The 14573-nt window shown below is 45.6% G+C and overlaps 1 protein-coding gene and 2 pseudogenes across 1 annotated transcript in view; 1 reads left to right on the top strand and 2 right to left on the bottom strand.

Moving 5' to 3' along the window:
- The window catches only part of LOC105979053 (tumor necrosis factor receptor superfamily member 10B), a 42234-nt gene extending 31668 nt beyond the window's left edge, over positions 1–10566 (bottom strand). Inside the window, exons 1-2 of the mRNA XM_045286846.1 lie at positions 10562–10566; positions 9853–10447 (exon numbers count right to left, since the gene is read on the bottom strand). Coding sequence (XP_045142781.1) covers positions 9853–10447; positions 10562–10566 — 600 coding nt within the window. The remainder of the gene's footprint in view (positions 1–9852; positions 10448–10561) is intronic.
- Positions 10567–11362: 796 nt separating this feature from the next.
- LOC123521314 lies at positions 11363–11901 on the bottom strand (annotated as a pseudogene).
- Positions 11902–13467: 1566 nt separating this feature from the next.
- On the top strand, positions 13468–13572 carry LOC115868429 (annotated as a pseudogene).
- Positions 13573–14573: the final 1001 nt, after the last annotated feature.

The raw sequence follows: 14573 nt of genomic DNA, 5'->3' as shown, positions 1-14573 counted from the left end.
TCTAACTACAAAAATATTTGATTTACAAATAAGGAATCCTACTTCGCGGAATTTCATTTATCACGGTAGGGTCTAGAACCGATTAACTGCGATAAACGAGGGTTCACTGTATTAGTATTTGGTACCAGGCAGGCTATGTTAGGCCTGAAATCACACAATATAAGCAAGTATGCACAGATTTACTACTGATTTCAATCATCTCCCCAAATCTGGACAGTTTGGGTAGCTAACTAAGAATTCACCCATAAGCTAATAGAGCAGAATCTTATCAACAGTAGTGCGTATACATCATTGAGTAAGCAGCAACTCCCTCCAGAGTTTTACAACTTTAAAAACATTTCTAAATGGTTTTATTGGCACAAAAGCATGTATCATACAAGAGTTAAATCATATCAAGAAGAGTTTGCAATCAATTTTAGGCATTTTCTTCTTTCTTGTACTAATTGTCTTTGGCTCCCCATTGCCCCTTACCCTGCCATGCCATGCCCCCAAGAAACCATTAATCCAGTTACTGTCTTTATAGACGTACCTATCCTGGATTTCATATACAGAAAACATGCAAAATAGCCGCCCACAACTAACAACAACAACAACAAAATAAAGCAGAGAAAAGCCCCAATCTAAAGAAAGCAGAAAATCTCAAACACTAGAACAACCTCAAAATGGGTCCAAAAGGAGATTAAATGATAAAGGGTTAAAATATAATCTAACTACATCTGCCATAATCCATTTCCCAATGCACTCTGCATGATAGCAAGGCAAGTCACATCCTGGTCCATAGAGGGAATTCCCCGGACCTTCACGCACACGGATTTCCCCTTCCCTTTTTAAATACTGAAACAACCTTTAAAAGAGTCAAAAGGGATGTTAAATAAGGTATTACATTTTCACCTGACTGAATCTATCATAATCAGCTTTACAATGCTCTCTGTCTGATAACAAAGTTATTAGTATCCCTCGACTATGGTCAGAGGGGATTCACTGGAGGTGTAATCTATGTGTGGACCTGCAAATGGATTCTGGACTTCCACTTTCGCCCGTAGCCTTCCACTAACCAGGTGTTGTTGAAGGCCATTAAGACTCAGCCTTGAAACGGCTGAGAAGTCTCATGACCCAGGTGTCAGTATCTGCTGTTTGCTTCTGCGGCTTCACATTGAGACTAAGAAAAAGAACAAGGACGTATGTGAGTTCTGGGAAATCAGGATGGTTAATTTTCTCAAGGATGCTTGGTTTGGAAAAACAGAGTTGTTGATGTGTATCCAGTGTGCTTGCTTAACACTGAGAAAAATATAACCCCGGGTTGTTTCTGCATGTATAACAGGAAGATGTAGAATAAACTCGGGGCTTCAGTATTCACTGTTGCCCTCCCAATACTTTCTGTCTCTCTTTTTTTCCCTTAATCCTCGCTCCCCCTTTCAGGACTGTTGGACTCGTCGACAGGCTCCGACAAGGTGTTCACAATGTCAATTTCTCCGGTATCCTTCCCTCCTTTGAATTTGTATTATATTATTTCCAATCCTTGGATCATACAGGCTGGTGTTTTTCCCTGTGGCTTAGTTGATGCCTACTTAGATGGCTACTTGTTTGAAGACAAGCCTTTAAGGCCCCAGATGCTACTTATTCTGATAGCCAGGCATGATATAGTTTCTTCATCATATTTTGCTACAGTGATCTCTTCATGTGGGTAAGCATCAAGCAGAGTTATATAATAAGAACTAATTGTTCTTAGATTGGGGCCACAATTAAGTGTGAAACCCAAATCCATTCATATGTCTATGCTTTATATGTATCTCTGTTTACCTTAGAGACATCATTGTCAGCATTTTATTTTAGAGCATTATCAATCATCTGGGGCCTATGTTAATTCTATTAATAGTGACATTAGTTTAGCCAATATTATAGAATTCAAAAACCAGTCTAGAAAGTGAAATAATACAAGTATACAAACAAACATGAATAATTGACTTGTTCAGATCAAACTCATAAGAGACTGGGCACTATTTAAACAAACAATGGGGGTTGGGCCCAAGGCAAAACTTTCAATAATGTTCATTGACAGTGTCAGAATCACACCTGACAGATAGAAACATATCATAATAAAGCAAGGAGGGCATTAAAATAGTAAGGACATGGTTGTCCCGGGCCACCATTCCATGTGCACTCTCAAGACAAGAGATCTGAACCATGAATACTGGCACCAGTTCTGAACCTCGGGACAGCAGTCAGCTGCTTCTCCTCACAGGACGGAGTTTCCACCACGAGCCAAAGGGCTACGGGTGAGAAGAGCCCAATTCACTTAGTGGGGTTTCCACATCAAGCCCTTTTGCTGTGGCCTATGATGGATGCTGGAAGCCTCGAAAGAACAGTCTGAAGTCCCCAAAATCTATAGAGCACATGGCTGGGGTCACCAAGTAGGTAAAAAATGTCTAATTAGGAGCATAGTGCCAGGCCTGTTCTCCCCTTGACTGCTATATAAGTATTGGTAAGCATTTTTCCCAATGTCCATTGCCTTCTCTGAGATGCGAATGTTTCTGTGCCCGCACCTTGACTCGAATTCCCAGTAAGGTCCGCTATCACCTGACAGACATGTCAGTTCATTTGGGTTGACCTTAGCACACAACTGAATGGTCATTTCCCTCTCCCGTGATCTTGAAAAACTGACCCTGATGCAGTGAGAGTGGTTTTAAGAGATACAGTTAGAGTGGATGATGTTTGTTTGATGGACCCTACGCAGTCTCTCTACCATGTTGCATGCTGACGGGGTTAGCAGAGTGCATGACCTGGGAACAGAAGCCTGCCTTCCTCCTAGTATTTATCCTTGTACTAGTGGACTCACACAACATTTCTCCTTTCCTGAGTAACTAGCTTCACTCCGCCTGATGCTGTCCAGGTCCTCCCGTCGAGAGGTGTTGCATGGTTTCATCGCTGTTTTTCAGGAACGTATGTTATTCCATTGTGGCTATGTAACAGAGGTTTTTTTAATCCGTTCTTCTAGTGATGGGCATTTGGACTATGGCAAGCTTCTTGTGTTTGGCATATGCCCAGTAGAGTTATTGCTGGGTTCTATGGTATTTCTATTAATAGTTGTTTTAGGTATCACCATATGTCTTTCCACAATGGTTGTACAAGTTTACAAGCCCACCAACAGTGTATGAGAGTTCCAATTTCTGTACATCATCTCCGGCACTTGTGGTTGGCTGTTTTTTTGAATTGAGCTATTGTGGTAGGTATAAGATGACATCTCACTGTGGTTTTGATTTGCATCTACAGATGACTAGTGACCATGAGTGTTTCCTCTTGTGTTTGCTAGCCTTTCATTACAGTGTGATCCTTTGTGAATCATCTATGCATGCCATTTCTCCACATTTTGAGTGAGTTTTTTCTAATTGAGGTGTTGTAGAATTCTACAAATTTTAGTAATTAATCCTTTGTCTGTTATGTCATTGTTAAAGACTTTTTTTTCCCAATCCATGGGCTCTCATTTTATGAACTAGTATCAGACATATGGACTAATATTGGACTTATGGACTTGATCTGGACTGGGCTGGGATGTTTACTCAATATACAATTGCTCTTTTTAGATAGAGCCCTTTCTTATACACATGGGTATCTATGAATTTTTCTCTAGTCAACATGGACTAACATAAATACAATTCCTACACTTTTCTATCTTCAAGTTGACATGAAATTACATAACTACCACACATTTGAATTGTGGTCCTGGAGAAGAATATTAAATGTACCATGGACTGCTAAAAAGACAAATAATCTGTCTTGGAAGTAGTATGCCCAGAGTGCTATTGAGAGGCAACGATGACAGGACTTCATCTTGCATACTTTGGACACCTTGTCAGGAGAGCCTCGTCCCTGGAGGAGGCCATAATGCTTGACAACATGGAAGGGTATTGAAAAGAGAAAGGCCTCAACTAGACGGATGGACACAGCGGCTGCAGCAATGGGCTCAGGCACAGGAGCAAGGGTGTGGATGGCACAGGAGCAGTGTTTCCTTAAAGTTGTGCACAGGGTTACTGTGGGTTGGAACCAACTTGACGGCACCTAACAACAACAACACCAACAACAACAAGTCATCTATTTTGTCTTCCACGGTGTGTGCCTCCTCTGTTATATCTGGTACTCCATGTATGCCCTGCAATAGGGCCTTTACCTTTGTCCCAGTTTTCACATCGACGATCCTGACAGCTCTGGGGCTTACATTTAGGGCTCTACTCCATCTTCAGTTTGTTTTTATGCAAGGGGTGTGGTGTGGGTTCTGTTTCATTTTTCTACAGATGGAAATCCAATTTTTCCAGCACCATTTGTTGAAGAGGGTGTCCCTTTCCCATCTGATGGTTTTGGGCCCTTTGTTTAAAAAATCAGTTGTCTGTAGATAGATGCTTGTATTTCTGGCTTCCTATCCTGTTCCATTGGTCTATGTGTCCATCACAATATCAGTACCAGGGAGTGTTGACTACTGTGGCTGTGTAACAGATTTTGAGGGTGGGTAGTGCAAGACCTCCTTCTTTTTGAGAAGTTCTTTACTTACCCCGGGCCCCTTCTCTTTCCATATGAAGTTGCTTGTTTTCCATTTCTTTAAAGAATGATGTTGGGATTTGCATCAGAATTGCAATGTATTTATAGGTTTCTTTAGGTAGTATCGACACTGTCACAATTTTAAGTCTTCCTGTCCACAAACACAGGATATTCCATTTGTGTAGGTCTCTTTTTGTTTCTTGTGGTAATGTTCTGTAGTTTTCTTTGTACAGGTCTTTTGTTTATTCAGTTAGCTTTATTCCTAGGTATTTCATCTTTGGGTAGCTGTGGTAGTTACATAATCTGTTATAAATTTAACAGTGAAGGGGTGGAGTTTAGCCTGTCAATCAGGTTGCAGCTTGATAACATCATTTGGAGGCGCTAAGGAGATAAATAGCTCGCTGAAGGTGGAACACAGGCTCACTCCCTGTGAGACATTCCTGTTGAGAAGACACATGGAGCTACACTGCAGCCCTGGAGCTGGAGGAGCCATGTGGAAACCCCTATCAGCTTGTAAATGCTTCCATTGCCACTGGATCCACATGACTTTCCACCCACTGGCCTGTGATCTTCCTGTATTAGGCGTCATTGCATGTGTTGCTTGAGTCTGATGAGGAATTTATAGACTGGTATCAGAGATATGAGCTAATATTGGACTTGTAGACTTGGTCTGGCATGGGCTGGGATGTTTTCTTAATGTACAGTTGCTCTCGTATATAAAGCTCTTTTTAATACACGAGTCTCCCTGGATTTGTTTCTCTAATCTACCCAGACTAAGGCACACAAACCATATCAAAAACTTTGCCATACAGTAAAAAGCATTTCTCAGAGGAAAATGTATAGCACAAGAAAAAATGCATACATCAAAATAGAAGGTCCCAAATCAATGACTTCATCCAGTAACTTGAGCAAATAGAAGAATAAAAGAAGGCCCAAACCTCCAGAAGTAAGCAATTCATAAAGATCAGAACAGAGACAAATGAAGCAGAAAAACAACAGAGGGAATCATCAAGACTAGGGGCTGATTCTTTTAGAGGATCAATAAAATTGACAAACAACTGGCTAACTTGGCAAAGGAAAAAAATAAGAAGATGCGACAACCAAAATGCAAATGAAATTAGAGACATTACAACAGATCCAACTATTATAAAAAGGATATCATCGAATATTATTAAAACAAATTTATCCATTTCTTCTAGATTTTCAAAGTTATAGAAGTGCATTACCTACCTAATACAAATAGAGATAGGAACTCTAAACAGACCCAGTCTCAGACAGAAATGCCACACGTGGTTAGCTTTAACAAACAGAAATTTACTTTCTCACAGTTTAGGAGGCCACAGTGCGAATTCAGGGTGCCAGCCAGGGGGAACCCTGGTAGCACAGTGGGTTTGAGTGAGGTTTACTCCCACAGAGAGCCTTGGAAACCCACAAGGGCAGTGCCATCCTGTCCTATAGGGGCACTGGGAGTCGAAATCAGTGTGCCAGTCAGGTTGGGTTTTCGTGTTATTGATTTTGGAGGAAGGTCTTTCATTCTTTTGAGCTTCTGCTCCTGTGTGATCTTCATCTGGCTTAGCACCTCTCTTCCTCCACTTCTTTTTGCTTTCTTGTTTAATTTCTTTTATATCTCAAAAGAGGTTGACTTGAGACGTATGCTAAACAAATCCTGTATCCTTAATGTGAGGATCATAAAACATAAACCAGTAGTCATAAACCATTATATGTCACCCCTACCCTGGTTAACAAGTATGGCAGTCTTTTGAAGGGCAAAGAGTGTTCAAATGCTAATCAACCCCTGGCCTGCTGAACTTCGTAGGGTGTGAATAGCAAGAGGTAGCTCTTTACAAACAGAAGAAAGCCAACTAGCATTTGTCAAAAGGGTGGTAGACCCACCCTACTGGTGATATAGTTCCCATAGTTACATTTCTTTATTCCTTCTGTCTGTGTGAATCCCCATCTGTGGGGGGAAGTCAGATACACAGGCGTTCCCTCCCCTGAGGGTAATCAATTGCCAGACTGCTGTCTCATCCCACCACAGGGGTGGGCCTGCTCCCTGCCTCTGGGGACTATGGACAGGCTCCTGTAGGCGGAGTTTTCACTCTACTGATAATGGTTCCTATGGAGACCCAGAGACCACCCCCTAGAGCGCTCTCTCATTACTGTGTTACCTATAGTGTAATCCCTTCCTGTGACGTATGTCTCTACCTGTAATTAGTGGGGTGGCATGTCCCCAAAAGGTATATAGGCATGGGTCAGCAATATAGAGCTCTCTGACGGCTCTGACTCTGATCTCCCCTCCTTGCTGCTCACTCCCTGGTCACTCCCCTCTCTTCCCCCTCTCCCTTGTTCCCTTGCCCTCCTTCCCTTCCCCCTCTCTCCACGTGGACCACCAAGCTGGGCTGAGGTGCGCAATGCTACCATGTAATGTGTCTGACTGCATCATTGTAATATCTCTTCTATCTCTCATGCTCTCGATGACTTTAATATAATACTTACATATCTCAACCGTACAATTGTACTTACTGAACCAGTGAGTTCTAGCAGCAGGTGGGGGCTGGCACCCCACTCCCCCGTGCAATTTTAATTTAATACTACACCCATCCGTATGTCAACGTTTTAAGAGAACAACTGAGTCGAACAACTTTGTAAATTTTGGCAATGGACAAAGCACTGAGATTTAGTTCTGCTTACTGTGAGAGTGTCTTCCTGGACCAGCCTGATTATAAATTCAGTTGTGTGTACCTAAGGTTGGCTCAGAGTAGTTATTGATGGGACTCAACAGCTCCTGAGCAAGGACGCTACACTGGGAGGTGACATTAAACACCAAAGCTCACTTGCTCACTCGCTCACTCACTCACTGTCATAGAGTCCATGCTGACTTTCACCCAGTAGTGAAAGTAGTGAAACTAGAGATAAAGGGGGTTGTCTCCACCGAATGTCTACCCTAAACCAAAATTAACCGCCCATGCCACAGGAAAGGGATGCAAAAAAACCCAGGCCCACAGTAGACACCCATGGGGAAGATCCAAAGCGGGGCATGCTCAGACCAAAGTCACAAGTCACCTAGGCCCAGGTGAAGGGCAACCTAGGTTTACATACCAGGCACCAGCAACATCATGCCACAGGTGCTCCTGACCTTAATCACTGAGTTCACCCAATACCCTCAACCACGCCCGGCCCCAAGTGGGGCTAGGAGGGGATTGACAGCAGTTTGAGGGCAGGCTGCACCCTTTTTCAAGTGCTCTCCCACAGTTAGGGGAGTGGAACCTCCAGGTCCTCTCAGGGCCTGCACTCTCTCCATCACCTTCTGTTTTGGTTCAGGCACTCTTTTGGTTCTGTGGACTCCTCTTTAAGGGCCATTTTCCATGAGGTTTTTCTTGCTCCCCTGAAGTGCCCATTTTCAGCCTTGAATTCTCCACAGCCCTCCCCCACCCCGCCATGGGCCTTGCATGCTTTCCAGGGATAACAATGTGCTATCTGAGCCTGTACTTCCCATACTTGGATTACAAAGGTGCTTTTGCCGTGTGAATTCTTTCAGCGCTGAGATACAAGAAAGGAGATAAACTATGTCAGAAACCTAACAGTCCCTGTGAGTTTCCCAGACTGTTAACTGTTTACGGGATTCGAGAGCACCATCTATTTCCTCAGAGCGCCTGGTGGTTTCAAACTGCTGGCCTTGAGATTCGCAGCCCACCAAGTAGTGTGTGTGTGTGTGTGTGTGTGTGTGTGTGTGTGTATGTGTGTGTGTTGGATTGGGGCACAATTCAATTTATAACATTTCCTCAATCCCTCAAAATTCATGTCTTGGTTGCATTCAAGACACATTCACACAATCATAGCATTTCCAAAATCTTAAATCAACACCAAATCCAAAATGTCTTCTTCTGAATCATCTAAAGGAAATGGGCTTTATTTAATCATATTTCATCCTGGGGCAATTTCCACTTTAACTGTGAGCCCATGAAGTCTATACTAAAGATTAGCAGTCTCCAAAGCACATTGGCAGAAAAGGCACAATGAAAAAAAAATGTCATGACAAACAGGAATTTCCCATGATAAATGGGAGAAATGGGACAGTCAGGATAACAGGCACCAAGCAAGTCAGAAACCCAGCAGAACTCATTACATGGAAATCAATCCTCTGCTCTCTGGCGGTGGTCCTGCGCTCCAGACTCTACACCTACAGAAAGGGTGTGAGGAGGCAGTCAGTCTTGTTGCAAGATAGCACACATTCTCCTACTCAGGGAGGACAAGCAGCAAAGCAGCTGTTTCCTTTCACATAGTTCAAGGGAAAGTGTTTTGTAAAGGTTTGGCAACTTTAAAAGTATAATTTCACAATATTTTAGAATACATACTTCTTTTAAGATGAAGGGTAAAACAGAAGCAGCTTATGTTAAAAAAGTTTAGCTGACTCTCAACAAGATAAAAGACTGCCCTTTCCCATGCCCACCAACTCTTTATTTCAAAAACCTTTTCAAATATGTCCTGACAGCTAGGCTAGTGCGGGAATTCCTCAGTGATATTGCAGATAAGTAAGCCTAAGCAGAGCTGTTGGGTCCCAGCTCCTGGCCAGGAAGGGGTGGTCCACCTGGGTGGGCATTACACCTGGATGGGCCCATCTAAGCCAGGTGAATCTCATTCAGCCAATGGAGTCGACCAGTATTGTCCACTACACCTCGCAAGGGGGCCCTGAAGAATCAGAGGTTCACCTCCATGGGCTCCCAGCCCCTCCTCACACAGTTCAGCGTGGACCACGCCAACCTTGCCAACCGGGTGGGGGACTCTGTCTGGCTCGCGTTCCATCTACTGTAGAACCCAAAACTGCTTCTAGCTTTCATAAAACTCACTGGGATCACAACCCAGGCGTGAATTCTTTCTCGCGGGAAGCCAAGGACTGAGGTATATCTCTCCCACGAGGGACAGATCTAACTGGAGCCAACACACAGCCATTCAAATTCCTATGGAGCTCACGTGGGCACACCGGTTTGGGGAGGGGGGGCGACATGAAGGAACTCACTGCAATGCCACCACTTGACTTGCGCGTCTAAATACCAGCCCTTTCAGATTGACAATCCTCTGACTTCCAAGTAATGTCCGTGTCTTTTTCTGTTTTCCCAATACTGTTCCCTCGGGTCTTTTTTTCTGGGTTGTGTCTGATGGGCTCAATCCTGATCTCTGTGGAGGAAGACACCGCTACCTCCTCCTATCTGACCCTGGTGTCTTCTCTGTCACCTTAACGTTCCGCTGAGCACGTCCGGAAAACCCAGGAGTCCGCCCCGCCCGCCTGGGCAGCCTGCCCGCTGCCCCCCTTCTCTGACTCACCAGCAAGACGAGCAGGAGGAGAATCAGGAGCAGTTTCTTGGGGACCTTGAGCCCGGCTAGGTGGGCCCCGGGGGGGCCCGGGACGCGTCCGGCCAGGCGGCGGGAGCGCGGGAAGTGTCCGGCGGCTCCCCGCGACCCCAGCTCTTCAGCACTCTTTCCATCGCCCCGATCCCCTCGGGGATCCACCTTCCGCGAGATCCGCTTGGAAGCGCTCCGGCGCCGCGCCACTCGGGAACGGCCCCTGCCCTCCATGGGCTGCCGGGCTCCGGCGCCCGCTCGCTCCGATGGCGCCCCGCGCCGCTCTCCGCACATCCCGAGAGCGCGATCCTGGCGGCACCGATCGCGGGCGGCGAGGAGGTCCGCCCACCCGCCCGACTTTGCTGGCGATCGGCCCGGGCGCCACCCTGGGGCGCGGAGAAAGGAAAGCAATTTCGCCGCGATGGCGAGGTGCCCGGGCTCTAGCCCCCCGGGTTCCGCGTGAATCTCGCCGCGGGGCACCTCCGGGTAGCGGAACCCGGCGTTTCCAACGCGCCCAGGTTCACGTAGTTCAAGGCCGGCCTGGAAGCCGCCTGCTCCCCACGCACCCGCACTCCACCTGGGGCACCGCGACACTGGCCCCCGGCTTCCGTCAGCCGGCGACTTCCCCGCCCTGTCCCCGCCCCCAGCCCGCCCCGTCCCGGCCAAGCCGCGCGTCCTGCAAATCCGTCACCCCATGTGGCGTCATGTTGTTTGGAAGCTTTTTTACTTTCCCTCCTTTTTCAGCCACTCTCATCAATGTCAAGATCTGAGTTTGGGGTTTGGTTTTGATTTTTTATTTTTATTTTACCTGTTACACCTTTTTTTTTGTACCCCCATTCCCACCCCTTCCCTCTCACTCTTCTGACCTCCGCCATGTGGCGCTAAGGGAGCCCTGATGACCCGAAGTCCAAGCACCAGCGGCTCAGCACTAGGTGGGGAGCTCTGCGTGACAAACACGTAGCAATCCGCTTCGGTAAAGCTCTACAGACTTGAAAATCCTAGGGGGCACTTCTGCCAGTGTCCCAACCAGTGACTCTAAATGGGAATCTACTCCCCAGGGATTGGGGTTGTCACTCCTGGCTCTGTAGTGAAAATTCCCAGGCAGGTCTTGACATTAGCATCTCAGCCTCCAGGTGCCCTGGATGGAGCAGATGGAGCTGACCGCTCACGAAATGAAGGGTCACCAGAGACTACAGACTCTCCCTGCTTCACTACCTCTTTCTTTTCTTCTATTAAAAAAAAAAGTTTTTTAAAAACAGTTATTGTTTTAAAAAAAAACGACGTGACTTGATTTATTGCGGTGGTCTGGTCCCAAACCCACATCAGCTCCGAGGTCTACCTCTGCCCAGGTCCTTGAATGCCAGCTCGTGTTTCACTCGCACCACCAGATGTCCAACCACAGACACCTCAAATGCACACTGTCCGCGAGAACCGCCTTCTGCGCACGTTCAGCAGGCACACAGCATCTGGTTTGCTTTACGGACTCTTCTTGTCACCCCTTCTTTTTACTTGCGGGACCGTCCAAAACTTCTATCTTGCTTTGCCACCTTCGGAATGAGGAAGTTTCATGTTCACCATGGTGACTTCGCCAGGGAAGCTTATGTCCTTGACCTCGGATTCCCAGCTGCTCCCAGAGCTACCCTGAGCACTCTCTTCTGAACTCTCCTCTTCGTTTGCGCCCGAATGATTCATCTCAAATAAGGCCACACCCATTTGTATAAATTTTCCAAGTCTCATCAATATTTTCAATATCATACCAAAGAGCGGGAGGGGTGGGGTTGGGGGCGGCTGGCCTTTCTTTTCTTAGCTTCTCATTCTCCTGGGCCATCTGGGGGAGGAAGGACTGTACCTGGGCCAACAAGGGACTCCGTTCTACCGAACAGCTTGAAGACTGGAGTTCCTTCTGGAGTCAGGCTTGGAGATGATGAGCAACCTGTCCCATATTCGCGCTGGGCTGCCCGCAGTGGACGAAGAACAGCTCGTTGGGCTGTGCTGCTGTTCACCAGGGACCTCTGTGCTTCTCGGTGCCATGCACTGTCAGTTTTACTGACATATAATCCACAGGTCATACGGTAGTGTAGACATATTGAAACGAGTTGTGCAATCATCACTACAAGCAATTTTCAAAGGTTTTCTTCTTTCTTGTACTGGTTGTTATCAGCTCCCCACTTCCCCCTTAATTCATTACTGTCTCTCTAGATTTACCTATCCTGGATTTCCTATAAAGAAAAACATACAACCACAGAAAGGAAAAAAAAATAACAAAATACATCATAGAAAAGCCTCAATGGAGAAGTATACTGTATATCTAACCTTCTGAGAAGCGGCAAGCTGTTTCTGAGAAACGGTTTTACATAAACTTTTTTTTTTTTTTTTAGTTTCTAGAAATTTTTTTTAAACATTTTATTAGGGGCTCATACAACTCTTATCACAATCCATACACACATCAATTGTGTAAAGCGCATTTGTACTTCATTCTCAAAACATTTTCTCTCCACTTAAACCCCCGCCATTAGGGCCTCATTTTCCCCCTCCCTCCCTGCTCCCCCCTCCCTCATGAGCCCTTGATAGTTTATAAATTGGTATTTTGTCATACCTTGCCCTGTCTGACATCTCCCCTCACCCACTTTTCTGTTGTCCGTCCCCCAGGGAGGAGGTCACATATAGTCAGTCCCTTGTAGTCGGTTCCCTCTTTCCTACCCACTCTCCCTCCACCCTCCCTGTTTCGCCACTCACACCACTGGTCCTGTAGGGCTCATCCGCCCTGGATTCCCTGTATTTTCAGTTCCTATCTATACCAGTGTACCTCCTCTGGTCTAGCCAGCCTTGCAAGGTCGAATTCGAGTCATGGTAGTGGGAGCGGGGAGGAAACATTTAGGAACTAGAAGAAAGTTGTATTTCTCATTGTTGTTACATCGCACCCTGACTGGCTCATCTCCTCCCCGAGACCCCTCTGCAAGGGAATCTCCAGTGGTGGTTTTACATAAACTTATACACACCACAGTAGAAAAAGGTTCCAATCACATCCCCTTACAGAAGGGTCTCTGGGAGGAGATGAGCCAGTCAGGGTGCAGTATAGCACTGACTAAACACACAACTTTCCTCTAGTTCTTTAATACTTCTTCCCCCCAACTATCACGACCCCAATTCTACCTTACAAATCGGGATAGATCACAGCATGTAAACTGTACAGATAAGAGCTTCCAACACAGGAAATCCAGGACAGATACACCCTTCAGGACCAACAATGAAAGTAGCAATACCAGGAAGGCAAGGGGAAGGTTGGGGGAGAAAAGGGGAACTGATCACAATGATTGACATAACCTCCTCCCAGGGGGACTGACAACAGGAAGGTGAGTGAGAGGAGACAGCAGATGGTGTAAGACATGAAAAAAAAAAGATAGATTATTAAGGGTGCATGCGGGAGGGAGAATGGGTGGGGGGGAAGTGAGCTGATACTAAGGGCTCAAATAGAAAATGTTTTGAAAATGATGTTGGCAACTTATACAAATGTGCTTGACACAATGGATATATGTATGGATTGTGATAAGAGCTATAAGAGTCCCCAACAAAATGATTGTTAAAAAAAGGAAGGGCATCACTTTTCGGCCTTTTGGCTAAGATCAAGTGTACTATCTGTTCTTATCAGTTTAAAAAAGGAAAGGAAGGGGTTCCAATCACTCCATGTTTCCACCAACACTTGTTATTGTCTGTGTTCTTTATTCATAGTTAGGAAGAGATGGCTCATAGTAGTTCCGCCCCCCCCCCCCAAGACCTTACCATAAAATGATTTAATCATATTAGGAAGATTTGTGCAGTCACCACCACAATCAATTTTGCAACATGTGTCAGCCTGGGTAGACTAGAGAAACAAATCCATGGACATACATATGTGTATCAGAAAGAGATTTATACACAAGAGCAATTGAACACCGAGAATACATCCCAGCCCAGTCCAGATCAAGTCCATAAGTCTGATATTAGTCCATATGTCTGATAGCAACCTCTAAAGTCCTTTTCAGACTCACAATACACACGCAATGAAGCCAAATGTGGGACAATCACCAGCCAGTGAGTAGAACGTCTTTGGGTCCAGTGGCGTTGTAATCATCTCAGCACTGGCAGGGGTCTCTCTGCGGCTTCTCTGGCTTCAGAAGTCTGGTTGCATCCATGTAGCTTATCTTCTGCATTGTCTCCCAGGAAGTAGCAGAGAGAGAGATGTCTTCTGCCTCCAAGAAGGAAGTACCAGATTTCCCAGAATTCTCAGGAGAATGCCATGCCCACAGAAGTCTCATTGGCTAACTCCAGATTGACAGCCTAGACTCCACCCCTACACTCTTTAATCCTTAAATGGACATCAGATTAGGTGACTACCGAACATTTTCTTCTCATATTCATTGTTGTTAGCTCCTGCATTTCCCCCATTCTCCCCTGCCATCCCCCAATCAAGTTACCATCTCTGTAGAGCTACCTGTCCTGGAGTTCTTATACAGAAAATCACACAAAGTAAAACACAATCATACAAAACCATACAAAGCAAACAAACAACCAACAATGACTAGACAAAGCCTGGAAAAACCTCAGTCAAAGAGAGGGCAGAAAACATTAAAAACGGAGCCATTTTAAAATCATGTTTCTTTTGGTCTCTGATTTGGGTCTTAGTTAAAATCACTTCTTTCCCTCCTCCCAATAGTGTTAGGAAA

This window comes from Echinops telfairi, unplaced genomic scaffold (genome assembly GCF_000313985.2).
Source record: "Echinops telfairi isolate 266 unplaced genomic scaffold, ASM31398v2 ScPeMD7_9;HRSCAF=40, whole genome shotgun sequence".
Classification (NCBI taxonomy): Eukaryota; Metazoa; Chordata; class Mammalia; order Afrosoricida; family Tenrecidae; genus Echinops; species Echinops telfairi.
Note: the sequence above shows the minus strand (reverse complement) of the source record. Positions and strands in the feature narration are given on the sequence as shown.